Below are 27,020 nucleotides of genomic sequence, written 5' to 3' on the forward strand. Positions count from 1 at the left end.
CCGGACAGTAGGGGGACCCCAGACTGAGTTGGGCTGCGCATGAGCGCCTGAGTCCATATGGTCAGAAATCGCCCATTCTTCTAGATTCTGGGTGATCTAGAAGATTTAGATCTTAAACATCAAGAGACATCTTTCTTCTCATTCACCGTCTTCCCGCTTGTTTAATCTTTTCAAGACTGTAGAACGAGGTGGTTTCTTTGAAGCTGTCAGTAAGGCAATCTACAGGGCACTCCACCTGCGGGGTCCTCACGGCCTTCTAAGCTTCCTCAGCCTCCGTCCGGAAAGGACCCGGCGCCGAATCACTGACAGGCCCAGGTGTTGGGGTGAGTGTGAGGGGCGAGGAGTCTGCGGACAGGGGACAGCTCGAAAACTGGGGAGTAAGCTGAGTAGCTGTGGCTCCGGATCCCAGGCTGGGCTGCAGGAGTATCTCTGGTGCTGTGGGCCGGGACCGCTCCTCCCTCCCGGCCTTCCGGGCTTCCTTGCCAGGAGGGCCGGAAGGGAGCGGTGCACCTGGAGCCCAGGGTTCTCAGGCCCCAGGCCCAAGAGGTTCAAGCTCTTTGGGGTCCCTCTCCGTGCTCTGGCTCGGGAAAAAGTCTTGTCACCCACAGTGAGCTGGAGTACCGATGACTCGGACCTCAGCCCCAGGCTTTTGCTGTGGAGGACAAAACCCCTGACTGACCTGAGCGGACGTCCTGTTAGAGGGTGGCGCCTGGATGAGCCTGGGGTGGGGAATACAGTGAAGAGGGTGTTGCAGTTCTTAGAAGAGAGGTGACGGAAATCTAAACTGAGGAGGTGGCAGTGAGTATGGAAAAGTGATGAGCGATGTGGCTCGCTGGATTTGGTGGATTTGGGTTGAAGCTGAAGCTTATAGCCTACAGATTAAGAAGGTGGTGCCACTATAAAATTGGGATATATCAAGTTTGAAACCGTGGTTTATGTGGAGATGGTAGAAAGATTAAAAAGAAAAAAAAAAAAAAAGCCTGGAAAGTAAGCCGGAAAGAAATTTTCAAGGTGAGGACCAAATCAGGTGAAGTTTCACATAATAGAGTAAGAAGTGTTCGTTTTGTTTGGGGGAAAGTTATCAGTTATGTGAAATGCTGCAAGGGTCAAAGGAGGAAGTTGAAGTCTGAAAATGGGTCGTTGGATTCGATGATTAGGAAGTCATTGGGCCACTTGAGAGAGCTGCTTTAAATAGAGTAGATTACTGAGAGGAGAGGCTGCAAGTGTAGACTTAATCCTTCTTCATTTGGAGCATGAAGCAAAAGAGTTTTGAGGGTGGCAAGGTCTCTAAAAGGTTTGAGATTTGTTTTTCTAAAGAATACAAGGCACATTATGTTTTGGTGCAGAAAACAAGTAACCAATGTATAAGATTAAAGATTCAAGAGAGATAAGACCTAGGAAGAAAGGGAAGGGAATGGGATCAAAATTACAAGTGGATTGGTTTTGGAAAGAAAGGAGGACACTTTCAGTTGAGACCATGGGAAAAGTGGAGGAATGAAGTGAGTGAAGAAGTACCTGAAATTTACATATCTTTAGTAGGAAAGCTCTCTTTACAATAAGATTAACTTTTCTTGCTGAATGTTAGGATTTTTACAATATTTCTAAACATTCAACATAATATACTATTGGAGTTCCCTGCAGACCAGATGTTTTTAAGTAGCTCTATAATATCTCAATTTATGAGTAGCAAATGATATTTGCAGAGAAAAGGAATTCTCTCTCCCTCTACAAATGTCCTTCTCTCCTATTACACAGAGATAATAGAGCCATCATCTTCCTGCAACCGAATACACAAACCTCCCCTTTTTTTTAAAGAAGAAAAAGGGTCCCTTCTTCTTAGGGAAGGCAAATCCTTTCACTTAGTCTCCCAATACCATCCTTTTCTGCCTTCTCAGGGTCCTCTTTTTTTCAGTTATTCCCTCTCTCCTCATCATTAGCCTTTCCCCCTTTACTCACACCTTTCCTTCAGTATTTAAAAATATTCTTCCTTTATGAACCACTCCCATTTACTTTCCTGTCTTTGCATCCCCTTCACAGCTAGAGTTCTTGAATATATCATCTACTCTCCGTATGTCTGTTTTTCCCACTTTCTCAGCCCACTGCAGTATACCTTGTTTCCATCATTGCACTGAACTACCACTGAAACTATTTTTACTAAGATCACCAATGTCCTCTATGTGTTAAATCATACATTCTCAGTAGGGACAAATATTGCTTCTTTTGAGGCAAAAAAATCATGCTATTTTTATGTATAAAGCACAGATATATTTACAATATGTAAAGAGATATACAGATATATATTTGGTGGTATTAAAATTTTATGGAGGAGGGGTGTGAATGAAGGGAAGTCTGACAAGTCCCCTTAGCAGGCAATAATGAAAAGAAAGTTGAAAAACACTGTTAAATCAACAGTCATTTTCAGTTCTTCTTGTAGCTTTAACTCTTTGTGCTATTTGAAATGTTTACTACTCCAATCTTCTGGTAACACACTCTAGTTACTACAAACCATTACCCTCCCCTCTTTGTTTCTTATCCCTCTTCAGCCACATCTTCTTAGTTTTTTTATTTTTAGGCCCACTTTATGGACTCAGCTGCTACTCAAATGTTGGAGTTCCTTCCATAGGCTCTCTTCTACTATGCACATTCTCTCTTTGTAGTTTTATTCTTGTAGTTACAATTCCTCTTAACAAACAATCATGATTACTCGCAAATCTATCTCCAACTCGGCTTCTCTCTGAAGCACCAGACCTATATATACAATAGCCTTTTGAATATATCCATTTGGGTCAAATATATCCAGAATTGGGGCAGATTATACAGGACCAGGGCTAAGTGCCTCATTTCCCTCTCATCTCCTCCCCTTCTACCACCTAATCTTTGCGCAGGCCTAAATATTTCTCTTATCTCTTCTTCTTCTTCTTTTTATTTTTATTTTTTTTGTGAGGAAGATCAGCCCTGAGCTAACATCTATGCTAATCCTCCTCTTTTTGCTGAGGAAGACCTGCTCTGAGATAACATCTATTGCCAGTCCTCCTCCTTTTTTTCCCCAAAGCCCCAGTAGATAGTTGTATGTCATAGTTGCACATCCTTCTAATTGCTGTATGTGGGACGCCGCCTCAGCATGGCCGGAGAAGCGGTGCGTGGGTGCGCGCCCGGGATGCGAACCCGGGCTGCCAATAGCGGAGCACGCACACTTAACTGCTAACCCACTCTCTTATCTTTTCATTTTACTCCATCCCTACTGTCAACACTCTAGTCCAGGCCACCACCATAACTCATCTCTCAACTGGTGTCACAATATCCAGTTGCTCTATTATCCGATTTCCACAGTGCAGTCTTTCTTAAAACTGTATATTGGATTGCATGAATTCCTTACCTAACACTATAAGAAATGACTTTACGTTGCACTGAGAATAAGGTGAACCAATCTCTGCTTATCTTCTTCTCCAGTCTCAGCTCACCTTTTCCCTCCACCTTCTAAAATTGCTATATCTCTACTGGATTTCTTGTGTTCTCTCTCACCTCGAAGCCTTGTGAATTTCTATAGCACACTGTATTTCCTTTATCATAATAGGAATTGCCTCTTACTGTATTAAGTTGTTTGCCTTCTTTGCTGAACTCTAAATGCTGTGAGTTTAGGGACTCTATTTTGTTCACCCTTGTATCCCCGTTGTTTAATATGTAAAAAGTATTCAAAACTACTTGTTGAATGAATAAATGGCCAAAATATTGGCTGAGAATTAGAGGAGCTAGATTCTTCTCTGGTCTCATTCTCTAACCTTGAAAATAGGCCCTCCTGTGCTTACATTCTGTTACATATAGAAGGAAGACATTTTCTTTTTTAGACACTATCTTCCAAGGATATATTGACTATTGTAATTGCATTGCTTATGAATCATCAGGATGAGTGTATTCAACATTTGGTAAAGAGGATTTATGAAGTATTTAAACTGCAGTCAAAGCCCTGATGGAACTACCTCTGAACACAGTTTCTCTCAAGTGGCTTTAAAATAAGCTAAGAGAGTTCTGTTTTCTGACTCAAAAGTCGCTAAGAACAAAAAGATGGTTATGATGATGGTGAATGTGTAGCTTTCCTAGAAAGTTTATTAAAATAATGAAAGAAGTACCTGCAGCTACTAAAAGGATAAGTAGCTAAAGAAACAGGCTAATTTACACTGCAGCATGTGGTATTTATTTAATTGTTATATGCATTAGGCCCTTAGTTATAATATGGAGAGAAGAAATAAGCTCTATTTTCCTATAATAGAAAGTTAAGATGTGTTTTAAAGCTGAGCACTGTTGAGAACAAGAAGTGTTATGCTTTCATCTCAGCACTAAGGATAACACTAAATCCAGATGGCTGCTTTAACTTACTATATTCTTCTGAGACCTGAACTATGGCCAATGAAAACAACTTTGGGGGAAACTTTTCCTGGAAAGAATTTTTCACCAGTTTAAGAGGATGAGTAGAAATCTGACTCCTAAAATAAAGAAACTACAAAGTCCCTTGCTTCAAGAACAAGCAGCTCTTTTGGGGTATATTGTGGCAGTGGAGTACCACAGATCCACATGAACTATACTTCCTATAGGATGAATGGTTTAAGAAGATAACCTATATCAGCTCTTTTAAAGATTTTATTTATTTATTTTTTCCCCCCAAAGCCCCAGTAAATAGTCGTATGTCATAGCTGCACATCCTTCTAGTTGCTGTATGTGGGACGCGGCTTCAGCATGGCCGGAGAAGCGGTGTGTCGGTGCGCGCCCGGGATACGAACCCCGGCCGCCAGCAGCGGAGCGCACGCACTTAACCGCTAAGCCACCAGGCCGGCCCTATATCAGCTCTTTTAAATGTAACTTCTGCTCTAAATAATTTATTAGAACACATTTTGGCTTCTTTTTTTTTTGCTCAGGAAGATTGACCATAAGCTAACATCTGTGCCAGTCTTCCTCTATTTTGTATGTGGGTTGCTGCCACAGCATGGCCACTGACAAGTGATATAGGTCCACGACCAGGACCCGAACCCAGGCCACTGAAGCAGAGCACGCCGAACTTAACCACTAAGCCACGGGGCTGGCCCCCACGTTTTGGCTTCTAACTAAAAAGAAGCATATCCTTCAGTTCTTCCTCTTAAATTATTAGCTCAAACAGCACATTTCCTGCCCAGTCCAGTATGGTAACTACTGGCTACATGTAGTTATTTAAATTTAAATTAATTAAAATTAAAACTTCAGTACATCAGTTGCGTTAGCCACATTTCAAGTGCTCAGTAGCCACATGTGGTTAGTGGCTACTACATTGGACAGCACAATATAGGACATGTCCGTCATTACAGGAAATCCTATTGGACAGTGCTGCATTAGATTGTATTCCTAATAATTAGTCTCTAGAGGCAGGTAAGAACAGAGGCTCAGGATTCAGTTGGATCTGGGTTTGAATCCTACCTCCGATACTTATTGTATGACAAGTATCATAACATTTCCGAGACTTTATTGTTATCTGTAAAACGGAGAATAAGAGCATTATTTATAGCATTGAGTTGTGAAAATTAATGAGCTAATGTAAGTAAAGTGCCTAGCATAGTATATGGCCCACAGTAAGTACTCAATACATGTTAGATATTATTAAGTCATTTATCTTTAATGAATAAAACACTTTGAATGGAACTGAAAATTAATTTTTGCAAAGGATGCCATATTCCATAGCTGGCTCACCTGAAGTGCTCAAATCTTGATCTCACTGAGTTGATTACAGTGTTCTACTTTACACCACACTTTATATTTTGGATGAAGATTTTATTCCAAGAAAAGGCATCATAATACAAATTTAGTTGCATATCCAATCACTGGATATTCCTGTTTCATTTAAAAAAGAAAAGTGTATCAGCAGAGGTTATAATTAAAGTCAGTAGGTTCTGTGTAGCAGGTCCATGTATTGCAATGGCACTATTTTAACACCCAGATAGAAATATAATGCTGCCACAAAGCAAACCTACTAAACAATGCATCTGACTAGATGAAGTAGAAAAATTTAGCAGGTTTCGGATAGTAATCTGGAAAAATATAGTAGGTCTGAAGCCTGAGATGTCAGGGTTTATTGCTGCCAATTCAAATTGATTGCTGGGCTAAATGGAGATGGCTTTGAACAAAGAAACATTTTTTTGTTTCTAATAAACAGGAACCCTAACTATTAACAGCATTTACATTTTATTAATACAGTAATTACTAAAACACATCTTAGTAATTAATTTTATTTACTTGATAACTATTGAACATGTGCCAAATGGAAAGGGGAAATCATCACCAGAAAGCCGTTTTTTTTTGTTTGTTTTTTTTTTGGTGAGGAAGATTGACTCTGACCTAACATCTATTGCCAATCTTCCTCTTTTTGCTTGAGGAAGATTAGCCCTGAGCTAACATCTGTGCCAATCTTCCTCTATTTTGTATGTGGGACGCCGCCACAACATGGCTTGAAGAGTGGTCTGTAGGTTTCCACCTGGGATCCGAACCCATGAACTCCAGGCTGCCAAAGCGGAGCGCGTGAACTTAACCACTACGCCGCTGGGCCAGTCCCACCAGATAGTCTTTAAATTTTATTTATTTATTTATTTATTTTCCCCCAAAGCCCCAGTAGATAGTTATACGTCACAGCTGCACATCCTTCTAGTTGCTGTATGTGGGACGCGGCCTCAGCATGGCCGGAGAAGCGGTGTGTCAGTGCATGCCCGGGATCCTAACCCGGGCCGCCAGCAGTGGAGCGCACGCACTTAACCGCTAAGCCATGGCACCGGCCCGCACCAGATAGTCTTTATTTATTTATTTATTTTTTTAAAGATTTATTTATTTATTTTCCCTCCAGAGCCCCAGTAGATAGTTGTATGTCATAGCTGCACATTCTTCTAGTTGCTGTATGTGGGACGAGGCCTCAGCATGGCCGGAGAAGCGATGTGTCGGTGCACGCCCGGGATCCGAACCCGGGCCGCCAGCAGCGGAGCACGCGCACTTAACCGCTAAGCCACGGGGCCGGCCCCCAGATAGTCTTTAAATGTCAGCTGCTTTCATAAAATAAATGACTTCCTCTAAAAAGAACTGGTCAGGTTGATGTCATTGTTTTCTGTGTCAGCAGAATTGGATGGATCCATTCTGAAAAGTCTTTCCTCTTTGGAATTTATCTTCATGAATAGAAACTGTATTCATAGATTTTAAATTCTTTCTCCTTAGGCTACATTTATCATACAGTACTATAATTTTGAATGAATGGACCACTAAACACCTGATACTGATGTTATCCATATCAAAGAAAAGAACAAGTTAAGGTAATAGACATTTTCCCACTGTCCCCCATATTGCAAAGGCAAAGAAGTGTTTATTTGAAGCATGACTAACACTCAGAAAAGTATACAAGTCATAACATAAAGCCCAATGAATTATCACAAAATGAACACAACTTGTAACCATCATCTAGATCAAGAAATAAAACCTTAAGAGCACCTTAGAAGACTACCCCAATGCCCTTCTTGTCACTACCTGCACTCCCCTCCATAAAAGAAACCATTTGATTTCTCAAACCATAGATTAGTTTTGCCTGTTCTAGAACTTCATATAAATAGAATCATACTGTATGTATCCTTTTGGGTCTGGCTTTATTTGTTCAATATTGTGTTTGTGAGATTCGTCCATATTTGTTTCATGTAGCCATAGTTTATTCATTTGCATTGCTACATGATATTCCATTTTATAATACACTACACTTTATTTTTCCATTGTACTATTAGTAAAGATTTGAGTTGTCACAGGTTTTTGCTATTACAAATATATTTTTATACATGCTTTTGGTGTACATTTGTACACATTTCTGTTTAATCCACCTGGGAGTGGATTTATATGTCACAAGGTATTAAGAATACTTTTTTTTTAGTTTGAGATATAATTCATATACCATAACACTCATCATTTTGAAGTGTACAATTTAGTAGTTTTTAGTATATTCACAAAGTTGTGCAACCATGATCTCTATTTCCAGAAGATTTTTATCACCTCAGAAAGAAATGCTGAGGCGGCCCTGTGGCCTAGTGGTTAAGTTCAGTGCTGTCTGCTTTGCGAGTCTGGATCCCGGACATGAACCTACACAGCTAGTCAGCCATGCTGACCCACGTATGAAATAGAGGAAGACTGGCACAGATGTTAGCTTGGGGCTAATCTTCCTCAAGGAAAAACACAAAAAAGAGGAAGATTGGCAACAGGTGTTAGCCCAGGGCTAAGCATGCTAAGCAAAAAAAAAACAAACGCCAAACCCACAACCAGTAACTCCCCATTTCTGCCCATCTGGCCAACCTGTAATCTACTTTCTATCTCTTTGGATTTGCCTATTCTGGGCATTTCATACAAATAGAATCATACAATATGTGACCTTTTCTGTCTAGCTTCTTTCACTTAGCATAATGTTTTCCAGACTCATCCATGTTATAGCATGTATTAGTACTTTATTCCTTTTTATGGCTGAATATATTCCATTGTTTGAATATTTATTATTTGTTCATATCAGTTGATGAATCCATTCATCAATTGATAGACATTTGGGTTGTTTACACTTTTGGGCTATTATGAATAATGCTGCTAGAAACATTTGTGTACAAGTTTTTGTATGGACGTATGTTTCCAGTGCTCTCGGGTATATATCTAGGAGTAGAATTGCTAGGACATTTGGTAACTCTATAACTTGTTAAAGAACTCAAACTGTTTTCCAGAGCAGCTACACCATTTTACATTCCTATCAGCAATGTATGAGGGTTCCAGTTTCTCCACATTCTTGTCAACACTTGTTATTGTCCGCCTTTTGATTACATCTAGCCTAGTGGGTATGAAGTGTTATCTCATTGTAATTTTGATTTATATTTTGAAAAGACGTTGGGCATCTTTTCATGTGCTCATTGACCATTTGTCTATATATCTTCTTTGGAGAAATGTGTTTTCATATTCTTTGCTCATTTTTTTTATTGGGTTATTTGTCTTTTTATTATTGAGTTGTAAGAATTCTTTATAATAGTCCTTTGTAAGACATATGGTTTGCAAATATTTTCTCATTCTCTAGGTTGTTTTTTTACTTTCTTGATAATGTCTTCTGAAGCACAAAAGTTTTTAATTCTGAAATAAGTCCAGGTTATCTGTTTTTTCTTTTGTTGCGTATGCTTTTTGTGTCATATCTTAAAAAACCATTGTGGTGTGAGGTAGAGGTCCAGTTTCATTCTTTTGTATGTGGAAATCTAGTTGTCCCAATACCATTTGTTGAGAAGACTATTCTTTCTCCCAATGAATGGTCTTGGCATTCTTGTCAAAAAGCAATTGACCGTTTATGTAAGGGTTAATTTCAGAACTCTTAATTCTATTCCATTGATCTATATGTCTGTCCTTGTGCCAGTACCACACAGTACCTTTGTAGTTTTTAAATCAGGAAGTGTGAGTCCTCCAAATTTGTTCTTGTTTGAGATTGTTTTGGCTCCTCTTGGTCTCTTTCATTTCCCTGTGAATTTTAGGATCAGTCTGTCAGTTTCCACAAAAAAGGCAGCTGGCATTTTAATAGGGGTTGCATTGAATCTATAGATCAATTTGGAGAGTATTGCCATCCTAACAATATTAAGTGTTCCAAACCATGAACATGAAACATCTTACCATTTTTTAGATCTTTTTAATTCCTTTCAATGATGTTCTATAAAATTCAGTGTACAAGTCTTTCACTTCTTTTGTTAAATTTAATCCTAAGTATTTTAATCTTTTTGATGCTCTCACAAATGGAATTATTTTGTCAATTTCATTTTCAGACTATGCATTGCTAATGTATAGAAATGCAATTGATTTTTTATATTAATCTTGTATCCTGCAACCTTGCTGCTCATTTATTTGCTCTAATCATTTTTGTGTGTGTGTTAGTTTTACTTCTTCCTTTCCAATTTGGAAGCCTGTTGTTCCATTTTCTTGCCTAATTGCCCTAGCTAGAACCGCCAGTACCATGCTGAATAGAAGTGGTGAGAGTGGACATCGTTGTTTGTTCTTGATATTAAGGGGAAAGCTTTTGGTCTTGAACCATTAAATATGATGTTAGCTATGGGATTTTCATACATGCTCTTTTTTTTTTTTTTTTAAAGATTTTATTTATTTATTTATTTATTTTTCCCCAAAGCCCCAGTACATAGTTGTATGTCATAGCTGCACATCCTTCCAGTTGCTGTATGTGGAACACGGCCTCAGCGTGGCTGAAGAAGCAGTGTGTCGGTGCGCGTCCGGGATCCGATCCCGGGCCGCCAGTAGCGGAGCGCGCGCACTTAACCGCTAAGCCACGGGGCCGGCCCATGCTCTTTATCAGATTAAAGAAGTTTCTTTCTTTTTTTTTTTTTTTTTGTGAGGAAGGTCAGCCTTGAGCTAACATCTGATGCCAATCCTCCTCTTTTTTGCTGAGGAAGATTGGCCCTGGGCTAACATCCGTGCCCATCTTCCTCTACTTTACATGGGACGCCACCACAGTATGGCTTGACAAGTTGTTCATTGGTGTGCACCCGGGATCCAAACCAGTGAACCATGGGCCGTCGAAGCGGAGCTCCCGCACTTAACTGCTGAGGCACTGGCCAGCCCCAAGAAGTTTCTTTCTATTCCTGGTTTGTTAAGTGTTTTTATCATAAAAGGGTGCTGGATTTTTTTTTTTTTTTTTTGGTGAGGAAGATTAGCTCTGAGCTAACATCCGTTGCCAATCCACCTCTTTTTGCTGAGGAAGATTGGCCCAGGGCTAACATCCGTGACCATCTTCCTCCACTCCATATGGGATGCTGCCACAGCATGGCCCGATAAGCGGTGCATCGGTATGTGTCTGGGATCCTGACCTGCGAACCCCGGGGCCGCTGAAGTGGAATGCATGCACTTAACCGCTATACCATCAGCCAGCCCCAAAGGATGTTGGATTTTTGTCAAATGATTTTTCTGCACCTTTTGAAATGATTGTGTTTTTTTGTCTTTTATTTTATGAAAATTGTGTATTATGTTGATTGATTTTCCCATGTTGAACCAACCTTGCTTTCTTGGAATGAATTTCACTTGGTCAGGGTTTATTATCTTTTTTAGAAGTTGCTGGATTCGGTTTGCTAGTATTTTGTTGAGGATTTTTGCCTCTATATTCTTAAGTGATATTGGTCTGTGGTTTCTTCTATTGCCTTTTTCTAGTTTTGGTGTCAGGATAATACAAGGATACTTTTTGATGTATGCTAAATTTCAACTTTTTTTCCCCCAGAAAATGATCCACAGTCTATTTCTCATAAACTGTTCTGGTGACATATTTCTGGAGAAGCACTGGAAGAGTGTTGTGAGCCAATCTGTCTGTGATTATTTCTTTGAAGCTCAAGAGAAAGCTGCTGATGTTGAAAATGTACCACCTGTCATTTCAACACCTCATCACTACCTCATCAGTATCTACCGAGATAAGCTCTTCTTTGTGTCTGTCATACAGACTGAAGTGCCACCTCTCTTTGTAATTGAGTTCCTACATCGAGTTGCTGACACTTTTCAGGTTGGTTATTCATCAAATCTTTTGGTCTTAAATTACCCAAGTTAGGTAGAGGTAGGACACATGATTATATTCTTTTATTACCCAGCTTTTGGTATGTTGTCTGTCTGTCTCTCTCTCTTCTTTTCACCTAAGCCTAAGTTCATAAACTGTTCTTTGTAGGGTATACAGTAGCCACATGGCTGTTTCATTTACTGTTTTAGAAGAACAGAAGAATCTCATGGTCATGGAAGCCTTATTTTTTATATGTATTGCAAATTATGTCATCAGGAAACAATAATGCCCTCCACATACAGTTCTCTGAATGGTCTCAAGATTTTTATTGCTTATGAAATCTAGTATTTACATTTTATTATTTTCTCTTGTCTTGCTGAATATATCAAAGAATTTGAAATTTATCTGTGTGTTTTCGGGTACCTAATCAGGGCAAATGAATTTTATTGTTCACATTCTGTTTAATGTTTCAGTGTACTTCTGGCATAACATATAATAGAAATTCAATTCAATCTAAAAGCATGAAGAAAATATTGAGGAATAGTATATAGTACTGTAGGTTTGTTTTCCCCTCTGTTTTACATTCATCTTAAACAATGAATTATACTACTCTAAGTTTATCCTTCAGAACAAAAAGTGTTTAGCAAGCCTTTCTTCATGGCTTCCGTTGTGCAATATTATGTATGTTTTGTTAGGACTACTTTGGTGAGTGTTCGGAGGCTGCAATTAAGGATAATGTGGTCATAGTATATGAGCTCTTGGAAGAAATGTTAGACAATGGATTTCCACTGGCTACTGAATCTAACATTTTGAAAGAACTGATTAAACCACCAACAATTCTACGTTCTGTCGTCAACTCTATTACAGGTAAGGTGAAAACATACTCTATTAGGAACTGAGCAATGAAAACTTTATCAACACCTCATTCTTGGTTATGATCTGGCAGATTCTTAAGGTAGTCCATTTTGGCTGGAGTTAAAGTTAGTGGTACTGTTAAAATGGATATATATTTCTTTTCATCGAAAGAGGCTAGCCTTAAATAAATGATAAAGAGCTTTTGGTTATTACTCTTTTATTATAGGTTTTTCTACAAGACCACAACAACATTATTACTATTATTTAACACTAAATAATAAGGCTGAATAAATTGTCCCAGTTAATCCTAAAGAAGCCAATATAGTGATGGATGTTAACTTACTGTGGTAATCATTTTACAATACGTACCTATATCAAATCATTATATTATATACCTTAAACTAATACAATGTTATATGTCAATTATATCTCAATAATACTGGAAAAAATAAAAAAGGAATATATGAGGCTACTTAGAAGAGCATTTAATCTATTTATAGACTGGCATTTTAATATTTAAAATAGTATTATTTTATGTGATATGATGCAGGTGTTTAATGCTATAGTGGTAATCATTTTGCAGTATATAAGTGTATCAAATCAACACGTTGTACCTTAAACTTTTTTTGTGTGTGTGAGGAAGATCAGCCCTGAGCTAACATCCATGCCAATCCTCCTCTTTTTTTTGCTGAGGAATACCAGCCCTGAACTAACATCTATTGCCAATCCTGCTCCTTTTTCTCCCTAAAGCCCCAGTAGACAGTTGTATGTCATAGTTGCACATCCTTCTAGTTGCTGTACATGGGACGCCGCCTCAGCATGGCCGGACAAGTGGTGCGTCGGTGCGCGCCCGGGATCCAAACCTGGGCTGCCAGCAGCGGAGTGCGCACACTTAACTGCTAAGCCACGGGGCCGGCCCCTGTACCTTAAACTTAATACAGTGTTTTACGTCAATTATATCTCAATAAAGCTGGAAAAAAAATTTAAAAATAGCATTTTTTTTTTTTTTTGTGAGGAGATTGGCCCTGAGCTAACATCTGCCAATCCTCCTCTTTTTTTTTTTTTTTTTTTTTTTTTCCTGCTGAGAAGACTGGCCCTGGGCTAACATCCGTGCCCATCTTCCTCCACTTTATATGGGACGCCGCCACAGCATGGCTTGACAAGTGGTGTGTCGGTGTGTGCCCGGGATCCGAACCAGCGAACCCCGGGCCGCTGCAGCAGAGTGCGTGCACCCAACCGCTTCCGCCACCGGGCCGGCCCCAAAAATAGTCTTTAAAACTGGCATTAGGCTGCTACCTCATAATTACTAGAGTATAGAAAATTTAAGACTCTCCACCACAGACTACGTACTATCTCTTCGAAGTCTTTGTTTTATACATACAGAAGATGTATTAAAACAAAAAGAGAGAGGAAATTAGTCTATTTGTGAGATCTCATGCATTATTTGTAGGCCTTGTACTTGTGTTATAAGTTTCCAATTTTGGTTTAAATCTTCAGTATAGCTAAAAATTAAGTACTCCAGATGACAATATTCTTTTGAAAATATTAAAGTCTTCTAGAGAAGGATTTCTATGAAATGTTACATACTGCTCCAACTGTACTGTCCACCACTGTAAACGCCTCTCCAAGTGCACTGACTGACCTAAAATATGGGGCAAGAGAGGCCTATAAGAAAGTGATTATTTTTTATTTTTTATTTTTTTAAAGATTTTATTTATTTTATTTTTCCCCCCAAAGCCCCAGTGGATAGTTGTGTGTCGTAGCTGCACATCCTTCTAGTTGCTGTATGTGGGACTCGGCCTCAGGATGAACGGAGAAGTGGTGCCTCAATGCGCACCCGGGATCCGAACCCGGGCCACCAGCATCGCAGCGCGCGCACTTAACCACCAAGCCACAGGGCCGGCCCGAAAGTGATTATTTAACAGCTTTTCATTCATGCTCTGTGCAAGGCTGATTGTAAGGAGAGATTCAAGGACAGATAAGATGGAGCATCTGTGCTCCTAAAACTTACACTCTGGATGAGAAACTGGAAAAAAAATTAAAATACATAAGTAACAGTATAAGATTTTGAAAAGTAATTCCATACTTTGTAGATGATGTTGTGACACTGGAAAGTACATATGATATAATATCAAATGGAACAAAAAAAGTTACTCTTAATTATACATAAATATTCACACAGACAAAAAAGTTCTAAAATGTTTACAATGATCATTTCCAGCCAAGGAACTACATATTATCTTTATTTTTGCTTTATACTTTCTAATTTCCAAAATAAACACATCTTATAGTCAGAAAAAAGTTACTAAAATATAGAATGAAAAAATATAATATAGATTAGTAAGGCAATACATTACAAAGTTCAAGAGAATAGTTCGGTAGATGAAGTAATTCCTCCTGAACTGTAGCGGGTGGCCCTAGGGCAGGGCCCTGGGGAATCAATAGAATTTAGGAAGAGAGGGAGGAATAAGAGCATTCTTTGTGGATGGATGGGCCTGTATGAGAGAAAACACACACAGAGTGAAAAACTTAGTTGTATTAACCCATTTAGCAGAAGCGGAGCTATTTTTTAGTTGAATAGTGAGAGAGAAAATTAAAAAGTTAAATTGAGGAAGTCCTTGAATGCTAGGCTAAATATTTAGCTTTTATCCTAAAGCCAGTGGGGAAACATTGAAAGTTTTGAACAGGAAGATTAAAGGAAACAGTGTTTTTAGAAAATTCTCGAAGGCAACAGGTTAGAGACAGGAACACCAACCATAATTAGACTACAAAATTGTATATATAGTATGATTGCAACTATATTTTAAAATATAATCAGAAAAAAGCAAAATTATCAAAATAGAAAAGAATAATAAATGTACCCTAGTTTATAAGGGAAATGTTTAAAGAAATATACCAAAATGTTAATGGTAGTTGTATTTTGGTAATAGGAAGATAGATTTTTCTTTTTAGCCACTTTTCTGATCTTTCCACATGTTGTTGTTGTTAAGTACCTACTACTTTTGAATTGGAAATGTAAATCAAAATGTTAAATATGTCACAGCTCAAGGATGTATGTTTTGGACAACCGGACTTATTTTCAGACCTACGTCCATTTACCAGGAAATTAGCCATATATTGAACATCAGCCATGTTGCAGCCATATGGGTGGGCTGACCTTAAAATGAGAAAAGGACAGAGTATGTTCTTCATCCAGTTACTCCACTGAGGCCTGCTTGGCAGCATCTCTTGTAGAATTTAAGCTGAATACCAAAGGGCCTAGTTATCACTCTGTATTCTCAGTGGAGACATTTTATCAGCAGAAGGTTTTGAAACAACTAGCCTCTTTTTTCATCAGTGGCAGCAGGATGAGATTCTGTTGTTGAGCCACTGGAATTAGGTTAGGTTACTGTTAATACACAGGAAGCAAAAGATCAGTAAATGAATTTAACCTGGTTTGGCAGATGGAGGACCACATGGCCTATTTCTGTCTCCTAGAAATTTGATCGTGTTGGTATGGATATGTCTCTGACAATTCTGGAAACCATCTACAACTTCAATGAAGAAAAACCCAAACATTAAAGAAGCAGCTAAAGCATTTATTTATTTTTTTTTCTGTTAATAGCTTTTCTGATGACCGTTTTATACATTAGCTTTGCTTTCTCCTTTTCTGGTTTCTAGGCAGTAGTAATGTTGGGGACACACTCCCCACTGGGCAGCTGTCCAACATCCCATGGCGCCGGGCAGGGGTCAAGTACACAAACAATGAAGCCTATTTTGATGTTGTTGAAGAAATAGATGCAATTATAGATAAATCAGGTAATTGTGTGCATATGGTCTTATTGGGGAAAAACAGTTCAGCTGACCTAAGTTGAACAGGAAATTGAAATCCCTTGGCAGTATGGTTTCAGTGGAAAGGTATTTGTTTTCTAATGGGTTAAAAATCTGTTTATTTTGCCCAGAGGTTCCGTATAATTTTCATAACCACTATTTGAGAGATGCCAAACCTTTGTAAATCAGATCTCATGCTGCCGTACTTTAAGCCTTTTATTACCCTATATACCTCTCCCTCTTGCCATTTATTCATTCTAACATTTATTGTATATCTACCATACACCATACTTTTGCTACTACTTTATGTGCAGTACATCTAGTAAAGACCCCAGACAAGACAATAGTACTCTTCAGAATCATAAAAATTCTTATTTTTTTTTATTTTTTATTTTTTTAAATTTTATTTATTTTTTTTCCCCAAAGCCGCAGTAGATAGTTGTATGTCACAGCTGCACATCCTTCTAGTTGCTGTATGTGGGACGCGGCCTCAGCATAGCCGGAGAAGCAGTGCGTCGGTGTGTGTCCGGGATCCGAACCCGGGCCGCCAGCAGTGGAGCGCGTGTACCTAACCACTAAGCCACAGGGCCGACCCTAAAAATTCTTTTTTAAAACATGTAGTCCAACCCTCACATTTTATACATATGGAAATTGAAGCTCAGAAGATTAAGTAATCTGCTCAAGGTCACACAGCTTGTTGGTGTGTGAAAATGAGTTACTGTGAATTATAGCCAATATCTTTTCTTCAGTGAGTGCCCTTTTCATTATCAAATTCTTTTGTACAGAATAATAATAATGCCTCCTATTTCTTAAAAGTTAACATGTAGCTTAGTCCATTTCATGATAAACTTGCCTCATTTTAAAATTCTATTAAAAATATTTTAACTTCATATCTAGCAGTCTTACAAGGTTGACTCTATAAAAATAGAGACAGGTATGATTTTCCTTAGAATTATCATATTCCGATCAAAGTTAGGTATGGGCCACAGCACTTAGTGAAGAAGCTGTCTGAACTGGTGTAATGGATCCTCTCTCCCCTGACCTGTTAATAGATGTGCAAAGCTTCCGTATGTCTGACACCCAAGAGGCATCTCCATTACTTCAGATACAGTGATAGCCCCAGTAAAGACGCAGATTCCAGTAATGTTATCGCCCTTTTTATCTCTTTCTTCAGGATCTACAGTCTTTGCAGAAATTCAGGGGGTCATTGATGCTTGCATTAAGCTATCTGGAATGCCTGACCTTTCTCTTTCTTTCATGGTAAGTTCTGTTCTCCTGTTCTGTAGCTCCTTGCATGCCTAATACATATGAATTACTAAATAAAATGATAAATACTGAGACACGTTTGTGTCTTAGATTGCCAGGATTATTTCAGAAATATTCCTAGCACAGCTTCCCTAAACAATAGCTTACATGATGACCATGGCCTTTATGGAAAGGCTGAGGAGAGATCTTTGCCTAAGTGTGCTAGAAGTGGCTTAAATAGCTGGCTGGCTTCTGCAGATCTGCAGTGGCATTTGTATGAATTATTTGCTTTGCTGATATGAAAAGGTATTGATCTTTTGCATCATTTTAGACTTGGCATGACACACTACTAAGAACAATCAAGAGAACTGAGTTCTGGTGCTGTCTTTGCCACTAACTTGTCCTGACCTTGGGTTGTTTGAACCTCAGTTTTTTCATCCATGAAATGAAAATGATACTACTCACATTTTCTATCTCATAGAGTTATGGAAATTTAAATAAAATAATGTATATATAATATTTGCAAACTTTAAAGCATTGTGAAACTCTAATGTTGTGTTGATGTGGTTATAATAACAAACCCTTACATGATTGCTTTATCTTTAGGGAGCATATTAATTTCTCATCTCTGAGTAGAGCTGCCATATTTGTTATAGTCTATGAATGCAGCTGTCTTCTGTTTTCCTGGCAGAACCCAAGGCTTCTAGATGATGTCAGCTTCCATCCCTGCATCCGGTTCAAGCGTTGGGAATCTGAAAGAGTTTTGTCATTTATTCCTCCAGATGGAAATTTCCGACTCATATCATATCGTGTCAGCTCACAAAAGTATGTTGATGCTTCAACCAGAATCTGCCGTCATATATCAATGTGCTGGGTAGAACTCACCTTTCCCTGTTAACATGCTGACAGTTGGATACTTGAACTCATCATTGCTCCCTTATAGCCATGGCTCACCAGAAGACTCAGGAAGAACTGGTGAAAATATGTGTTTAAAATAATCAGTGTCCCTTGAATCTAAGAGTATAGAGTAGTAGTAAATAAGACTATAGTAAAATATGTACCTGAGAGCAAGCGTTTTGGACCATGCGTAACCTGGGCAAAACCATGAACCCGTGCCATAATTTTACTATGGTCTGTAGATGTCATCACTGACAAAAGGAGACAGATGTACCTGTAGCGCCCCAGGACATCCCCCAACTAATTGGTGTCAAGTCATTCTTCTCTGCACTGAGGTTTAAATGAATGATTTAGTGTTGTGGGTTGTAGCTGGTTTGTCCCTTGAAAATACCAGAAGGTATTTGGGTAACATCAGGACAGGACTCAAAAGCAGAGGAATTGTTTCTTGGCTCTTACCACATAGAAACTGCTTTATTTAGTTTGTATAACTTTAAATTATCTTTCTATGGGATCTTAATTCATTTCTTTAAGCTAGGGCTATTTGCCCCAACTTTTAATACTATAATTAAGTTTCAGATTTCTATCTTGATTTGTATGCTTATTGCTCAGAAATTAGATAATTCCTAGCGCAGTGGGACCAGAACACTATGCTGCACTCAGTGCCCACACCCTGGTGTAGATGCTGAATCTGCAGTTCTGGGGGTATAGGGCCCTATAGTGGAGTTAGAGACAGGGTAGGATACTCTGGACTGAGGTTTGCAGGCCACCTCCAGAGCTGTCTCATACCATTAATTGTGTGTGTGTGTGTGCTTTTGTTTCTTTCTCTTTTTAGTCTAGTGGCAATACCAGTGTATGTGAAACATAGCATCAGCTTTAAGGAGAACAGTTCTTGTGGCAGATTTGATATTACAATTGGACCAAAGCAGAATATGGGAAAAACTATTGAAGGAATCACAGTGACAGTTCACATGCCAAAAGTTGTGCTGAATATGAACTTGACACCAACACAAGGCAGCTATACATTTGATCCAGTTACCAAGGTACAGCCACCTCAAATCAAGAGTGAACAAGTGTTGCTGCAATGTTTATTTTGTGATTTGGGAGGGTGGGGGAGCAGAGGAAAGGGTTTAGTGTCTTAGTTAAAATGAAAGTTTCTAACAAAACCTAGAGAGCATACTGTGCTGTGCTTCTGCCACTGGCTGTGGATGGAATCCTGCATCTGCTGCTGAGTAGAACAAAAAAGTGAGACTCATTCTGTCCTCTTCAGAGTGTGCCTTTACTCATCCATTGATAATCCAGAGACTCACTCATTCTCCAATGAGGAAGAAGATGTAAAAGCTTTTTAAAAAGAGAAAAGCATTATATGGATATAAGCAGATATCATTTTAGTCTATTAATTGTGAAAGTTTTGTAGAAATTTATCCTTAAGACCTTTCTCTTCTTTTTTAATTTAAAAGCATTGTTTCATACTCTTCCACAGGGGATGTTTGCTAGGAAAGCTGCTTCCTCATCCTACATAAACATGCCTCAAGCAGAAGGTTTTCAGAGAAACTGTAAAAGATGATTTTCTCTCAGCTTCTTGCTTGGGGTAAAAAATATGATTCTTTTCAGCAACAGTCATTGAGCTGCCTGATAAATGAAATGCCTTATTTTTTAATAAAATCATAGAATGTTAAAGATCGTCTAATCCAGTCCTGAGGATTCGAAGAACATCCACAGAGACCACATAGGGCTGAGAAGTGAAAGGGGGAGCTTCAGATCCCTAGCCCTTCACCCCGGCTTCAACCATAACAGTTCCATTTTCTCATCTATTGCTGAGCATCTACACTAAAGACTTCATTTGAACAAAGGGTTCCACAGCTAAATGTTTAGAAACACCAATTTAGGTCAGTCTTCTCATTTTACAGAAAAATAAACTGAGGCCCAAAGAGAAACAGTGAAGGTCGTATAGTGGAAAGAACATTTGAAATCAGATAGCCTTAAGTTCAAATCCCAACCTTGTCTCTTAACTAGCCATGTGACCATGAGCAAGTCATTTGACCTCTGAGCCTTAGTTTCCTTGTTTGTAAATGAAGACAAAGTCTACATCACAGGCTTCTATGAGATAACTTATGAATAGTGGTAAGCATAGTGCTATATCCAAAAGTAGATGTTCAACGAATGTTGGTTCTCTATCCTCACTCTCCAAAATCATAGAACTAATTAGTGGTAAAACTTAGTGACGATCTCAGGTCTCTTGTTTCCAAGACACTGTGCTTCATTTTGCACAGAACTTTGAACCTTGTCTTTGTACATTTGTCTTTAATAAATTCAGATTTTTTTTTGTTTTTTGTCTTTTTAAGATACTAACATGGGATGTAGGAAAAATTACTCCACAAAAGCTCCCAAGTCTTAAAGGACTGGTAAATTTACAGTCTGGAGCACCCAAGCCAGAAGAGAATCCAAGCCTCAACATACAGTTCAAGATCCAGCAGCTTGCTATTTCAGGTAAAGAAAAGTTTGACTTGTGTTTAAAGGTAATTGGGTTTTGCTGAGGTCAACTATTAGGAGCTTAGAAGGGTAACTAACATTCCCTCTCTAGAAAGAGCAACAGCTCCAGTTTGCCTTTCACACTGTACTATGGGGCCAGTCTCTCAGGTATGATGATTTTGGAGAGCACCTTATTTCACACAGCTTCCCTTCGCCCCCACCCTCATTGAAGTAACAAAGAAGGAGTTATTCATATTCACAGAAAGTAGAATTATCCTTAAAAGACATTCCTTGCCCATATGGGAATCTGAACTAGAACCATACCCCCACAGTGCTATAATTTGTGAATGGTAGAAGGGACATTGCTTCTAAATGGTGAAAGGGACACTGGTTAATGTCAGATTTACTGTGTAATGCTCATTGCTAAACAAATATTGTAGTGGTTGGTGTGACCAGGATAATCATTTGTTCCTTTCCTTACCTATTCTTTTTGACACAGGCTTAAAAGTAAACCGCTTGGACATGTATGGGGAGAAATATAAGCCATTTAAAGGAGTCAAATATGTCACGAAAGCTGGAAAGTTCCAAGTGAGGACATGAGAAGAGGCCAAAATTCCTCAAGATGTGTTTGTTTTCCAAGTGTCATTACAGTTTATTACTATTAGGTACCAAGTGGGTGGGAATACATATTCTAGTTAAAGCATTTGTGTCAAGCTACACACCACTAACAAAGTTGCTTAGTAATCAGTGTAGGGTTCTTAAGGAGCTTTAAGCTAAGGTAACTTTTGAATGACTTAGCTTATTTTGTATCTTTTCACTTAGGAAAATTTTGGAGTTGATTTCCTCTATAGGGGGGCACCAGCTGGAGGCTGCACACTGTAACAGTAAAGGCAGAAGGCTACAAAGATAGCCTCTCTCCTAAAACAAGTGAACTGGTCTCAGCCAGCAGGAGCTGTCTTAATTTGTAATGTGATGTGTCAAGTGCAGCCAAATGTCACACTTGATCTTAGCCATTCCAAATCAGCATCTGTCCCAACAGAGGAAATTTCCCCCACCCCGAGAAGTTTACAGAAAACTGCCTCTTCAAGTGTTTGCCTTATTCAGCTTTTCACTTGTGCCATTAAGCAAGCACTGTAGCAAAAGCCACTTCCACATGGCCCTGGCAGGGAGCACTGCTGCTCCATGCTCCATTCTCACTGTACTTGGTATTGTATTTTTTATAAATAAGATTTTTATGTAAAGCTCAGATTTTGATTTACAGGGACCTTGCTGCAGTAAGTACCATCTCAGTTTTGTGGCACTGGTTCAGCTGTTCGCACAGTAAAAATCATTGGTATCAAAGGGGCGAATGCTTTATTAAGGTAATAAAAGGGAACACTACTTCTGCTTTTAGGAAGTTATTGCAAGCACAAGCATTTGAGATTTTAAGCAAATTAAAGTAGTAAAAGAGAAACTTAAGTGAACCTTTGCCATCTTCATGTTTTATAAAGCTTATCCAACATGACTTAAACCATAGTTAGCTTAAAAGCCTCTTGCCCCAGTTCAGTGAAAGGAGGAAAATACACCTGCCTCAGTATCATCAGTCTTTTTTTTTTTTTTTTAATCTTTTTTATTGTTGTTTTTAAGGGCTTGAATTTGCCCGCAGCCCTTGTTTTCAGGGGGAACTCCCTTTTCATATTGTGTTCTTCCCAAGGCTATAGTCAGTAGATTCCTTCCTGAAACTATTGCCATAATTGTCGCTGGAGTACTTAAATGTCTCTACTGTATGTGGAGGTACATTATATTGAGGCAGAAACAAAATCCTCAGTAACGTTGATGAAACCGTGTTGATCATCAGGGTTGGCAAGTTGGTCTACAGTTGTATCATTTCACTCAACTTCATTGGCTTACAAGTCTTTGCCCAGTTATTTTGCCTTATTAGACATGAAGAATGGAGAAAGGCTGAAAGTTATGATATAAGTGCTTGTTCTTCATGTTTCCTTCTTGTTCTTACTTATGCTATTAGTTTTCTTCTCCTTGTGACTCCATTCTTTTCATTCTTCTCAACTTATAACTCCCTTTCCCTTATCATGCTAAGGATAGCCCTGACACTCATCCATTCTGCTGTCAAGGGCTAGTGGTTGGTGCTGGTAGAGGGAGCCCACTACACAGCAGCATTCTTACCTTTGCTTGCCTAGGGCATCCAGCCTGCCTTTCATCTAATAGGAAAGATTACTTTTTGCTACTTTGGTATTTCTAGGGTAACCAGTATCACCTTGGCAGCTTAAATAAAAATGTTGCCAAATATTTATTCCTTTTGCCTAAGGCTGGTTACCCAGTTCAATTGCTTTTCATTTTTAATGTCTTACTTTTCAGAGTTCATATCTCAAAAGAGCAATCAGTACATCTGCTTTTCTTTCTGCAGAATCCCTAATCTCAACCATCTGTACCTGGACTGTCCAATTTTTTTTCTGTGCTGTATTCTCTTATATACAGGCAGATTGTATGCCAAGAGTCCCTTGCCTCAAGCAATTTCTGCTAAAACTTTCAAGTAGACTGTTTCCTTTTACAATTAAATTATTGTATTTATTAATTTGAATCTAGTAAATCCTTTCTCTAGCTCTGGCTATACTGTCAATAAAAAGATGAAAGCAACAAGTTGATTTTTTAGCTTGACTATTGATTGAGCATTCTCAAATGGGCATGCCTCAGTGTCACAGCAGGCTGAACATGATCAGATTTTGTTCTATCATCACACAAGGTGTGAGGGTTGCTGCCAAGTACTTCCAAGTGCTCCTCTCTTAACTGCAGTATATTAACAGCCATGTATACTTTCTCTAAGCATCACCCTTCTGGCCACAGACTGATCCAAGCTTCCTCTCCCTACCACCACCACCTACTAATAACAAAGATCTATGAATACGTAGTACTATTGGGATATTTTTTAAGCACAGAATTCCAGCTAATCCCAGAATAGACCTGTTTTTTAAATTCTTAAAGGAGTATATTCCAAGAGCATATGAAGTAGATGCTCATTTTCCACATAAAGGAGTCACCATCATTTTGTTCAAAGGGAATTCATGTGATAGTTTCATTCCTTAAGTGGTGCTATAGAAGAACCCTGGGAAGATGCTGGTCTTATTGTCTTTAGAGTTATCTGATTTGAGAAAACAACTAAACTGAAATGCAGCTGGAAGGCAGCACCAATGAACATATGGTGAGCAGCAAAAATGAGACCATGACTACTGTTTTCAGATATTGCTGAGCTAATTCAGTAGCCTTGGACATTTCCCTTTAACTCAAGCAGGCTGGAATCTGCCTCCCTTGTCAGCAACTTCTGTGAGTTAAAGCAGCACTAACGATCACCCTTTAACGATTGATTTTTACCCCTTTCAGATCTAGAAAGGCAAAAACTGATGTCCCAGTTGTTCTCCAAGAACCTACTCCTTTAGTCAGTGTTTCCTCAAGCACGAGGAACATGTCCCCAAAAGCTAGCTCTGCATCATAGCCCTGGTGGATCCCTGACAACCCTATTGTTCTAGTCTGAGCTTTGCAATATGTAAAACAGACCTGTGGTATTCCTGCACATGTAACAGCTTCAGCTTCTTATGGGGTAGTGATGGTCTCCATGAATAGCTAGACTCTTCTAAGATGAAGAGAGATGACTTCAACCAGGGGATGATCCACATCATCTGGCTGCTTTCTCCTACTGTTAACCTTTGTCACTTCTTCTAGTGTATAATCCCCAAAGTTGTCCTTTATTACACAGATCCTTGTTAAGTAAATATACTACTGCTGGTTTCTACTTCTTCCAGTACAACATTTGGATTAAATAAAAATCTTTAGTTTCCAGATCTTGAGGATTAGTTTCATTGGCTAGTCTTCAAAACAAAGGAGAAACTTGATCTAAAAGTTCTGCTAAAATAACATACCCATCATTTAAAGCATTATTTATACAAATGCACTTTATTGTTTTAAACAGAACAAAAGAAGAGGCAGAAAATATTTGCATATAACAAATCCTAGATTATAAATGTAGTTTCTTAGTGGTGATGTCTCTAATCATCATTCAGGGATCTTTTTTTTTTTAATTTCTTCACTGTGTCTTGAGCACTGATATTAGAGAAAAGCACATCGGCATAAAGTGTAAACCAGTGTTTCAAAATGCTGGAAGAACTTGGAGAGCAAATATGATTTTTCGTATTTCCTCTAAGTAATCTTTAGTAAAATAAAGGGTGATCTTTGGCATAGATTCATACTTTAAAGGCATTAATATTGCATTTATATCAGGTAAGCAACTATACAAATATGCTGAGGGCCTTGAAAATAATCTTTATCAGTTAAAAGGAAATAGAGGAAGCCTGAGTGTATGGTACCAACTTAAGACAAGTTTTACACATTCAATGTTGGATCTAACACACACTGGAGGTGCGAAGGAAGGACATTCAGGCAAAAGTTCTTACTCCTTTACTCATCCAGTTCTGGCTTTGGGAAGAAATATGGTTTCACGTGCTGGGGAATGCTTAGACAGCAGTGATAAGTGCAAAAAAGGAAAAATTGCCTTCTCTCACTTTGCTAATAGGAAACTTATTACGGTGATAATTAAATATTATACCCATTACTCTCTTGAACAGTTGTACTTGGGAGGGAGGAGAGGATCTTGAGCAAGGGGCTTGGTTGTAGTTGGTTGAGGGAGGTAGGAATTACTGAGGACTATTTCCCATTGATTCATCCCCAACAGAGCCAGAATTCCAGTCTGTAAGTACACTGTCCCTTAGGTAGGACGTGTCCTTCAGATAGGATTGCCTTTCCATTAAACACTCCTGGGAGGCAAGCACCAATTCTTAGGACTGAATTTCAAAAGGATAAAAAGGATCTTTCAGAATTACAGATGAACAAATACATATCTTAAAAATCTTCTTTAGGAAGAGTGTGGGGGAAGAATACAAAAGCCAGGGGAGGAGACATGATTTGGTTAAAAATTAAATGCAGCATTTCAGCTCAGAAAGAACAATAAGAGCTAAGAATGAATGATAAGGCCTCAGCACAGACCTCTGCAGGCAGTGACAAAACATGGAGTGCCTGGGAATGGCCCTGCTGGAAGGATGGGCAGGGCCACATCCCAGCCACTCTGTGCCTCCAGTGGCAGAGAGCACCAAGACACACAGTGTGTACGTGGGATGGCTACCTTGGCAGGCCGAGGCGGAATATGGGACAGGAAGTTTCCCTAGCACAGACATTGCTCAGGGGCACAGTAAAGACAGAATCATGTGATTCTGTGATTTCCTCCTGACGAGTAAAATTTGGTTTGGTACAGTGGGAAACTAGAAGGATTAAATTGGGGAAGGGCAGGAAGTGAGTCCAGGCCCCATATGCTGGGGCTTCCCCAGAGGCCACCTTCCCCTGCAGCAGCGAAGCTCACTTCTGAAAAGGACCCAGGTAGCCCAGCCAGGGAAGGCAGGCAGGGTCAGCAGCAACATGGAAAACCCAAAACAAATTTTGGAGGCACAGTGATTTCCTTCTTAACTGACTTGCCTGGGCTCTGGGTCTTGGGAGCCTGGCAGGAAGAATAGGGGAAAGGAAGCAGAGAGGGAACTGTCCCCTAGGGAACAAGGGCAGAGCAGGGTGTCTGGCTAGTGTTCACTCTTGGATTCTGAGCTTATGTGAGGTCCATAGGCTAGAAACCCAGTCTGCCTATTGGGACAGAGTGTGCATGAGTATAACTGTGTTTGAGAATACAGGCTTTATACAGAGACACATTTCAAAGTGTCCATGACAAAAGTATAAATGTTTTCTAATGTGAAGAGGCCCCATTCCTTTCTGTTATGTCAGGCCACGATGTGGCTTTCAACCCCCCAGCAATTCGGGGTGGCTCCTGGGACTCAGATCATTTCATTCTGTCTAGCCAGGTTCAACCAGGTGCCTACTGGTACCAGGGAGTCTTTCTAACCCAGCGCAGTGTAAATCCAGCATCTGTTCGAATTTTGATTGAAGCTGCTTCTGCTTCTCGAACAGTCTCCTTCACAGACTGCATGAGGTTCTGGGCATTGTGAACCAGCATCTCTGTGGCCTGCAAGGAAAGAGGAGCTCTCCGTTACTTGTAGACCCTGATTAAATTGGGGAAGGGCAGGCTGCCCCCAAAACAGGCTTAAGCCAGGGGTGGACTGCAGTGTACCGTACCTGCACCTGGCATCCCCTGTACTTGTCACATCACTGGTGGTTTAGC

General features: G+C 39.3%; 2 protein-coding genes across 5 annotated transcripts in view; one reads left to right on the plus strand and one right to left on the minus strand.

Annotated features, from left to right (window-relative positions):
• The first annotated feature begins 49 nt into the window (after window positions 1-49).
• Window positions 50-23,452, plus strand: AP3M1 (adaptor related protein complex 3 subunit mu 1). Of its 3 annotated transcripts, XM_087432004.1 has the most exons (10): window positions 50-323; window positions 7,219-7,313; window positions 11,273-11,548; window positions 12,235-12,406; window positions 16,055-16,192; window positions 17,379-17,464; window positions 18,141-18,274; window positions 19,179-19,386; window positions 20,689-20,833; window positions 21,315-23,452. In XM_087432004.1, the coding sequence occupies exons 3-10, from the start codon at window positions 11,276-11,278 to the stop codon at window positions 21,413-21,415; spliced, it is 1,257 nt and encodes a 418-aa protein (XP_087288130.1). In that variant the 5' UTR covers window positions 50-323; window positions 7,219-7,313; window positions 11,273-11,275; the 3' UTR covers window positions 21,416-23,452. The 3 variants fall into 3 exon arrangements, with proteins under 3 accessions (XP_087288130.1, XP_004427005.1, XP_014640306.1); XM_004426948.3 differs by lacking the exon at window positions 7,219-7,313; XM_014784820.2 differs by lacking the exons at window positions 50-323; window positions 7,219-7,313 and adding an exon at window positions 503-1,011.
• Window positions 22,401-27,020, minus strand: part of VCL (vinculin) — a 105,263-nt gene continuing 100,643 nt past the window's right edge. For both annotated transcript variants that reach the window (XM_004426949.3, XM_004426950.3), the window contains one exon: window positions 22,401-26,864. In XM_004426949.3, the coding sequence (XP_004427006.1) occupies window positions 26,718-26,864 (147 nt within the window). In that variant the 3' untranslated portion in view covers window positions 22,401-26,717. The remainder of the gene's footprint in view (window positions 26,865-27,020) is intronic.

This window comes from Ceratotherium simum, chromosome 6 (assembly GCF_057802395.1).
Source record: "Ceratotherium simum simum isolate JZ-2026a chromosome 6, ASM5780239v1, whole genome shotgun sequence".
NCBI lineage: Eukaryota > Metazoa > Chordata > Mammalia > Perissodactyla > Rhinocerotidae > Ceratotherium > Ceratotherium simum.

What these genes read in the sequence shown, in the direction of transcription:
- AP3M1 (XM_087432004.1), top strand. Translation starts at nt 11,276, where the DNA reads ATGATCCACAGTCTATTTCTCATAAACTGTTCTGGTGACATATTTCTG. An exon ending in ACCTTTCTCTTTCTTTCATG is followed by an intron (nt 17,465 to 18,140) that starts GTAAGTTCTGTT and finishes TTTTCCTGGCAG; the next exon opens with AACCCAAGGCTTCTAGATGA. An exon ending in CATTTGATCCAGTTACCAAG is followed by an intron (nt 19,387 to 20,688) that starts GTACAGCCACCT and finishes TGTCTTTTTAAG; the next exon opens with ATACTAACATGGGATGTAGG.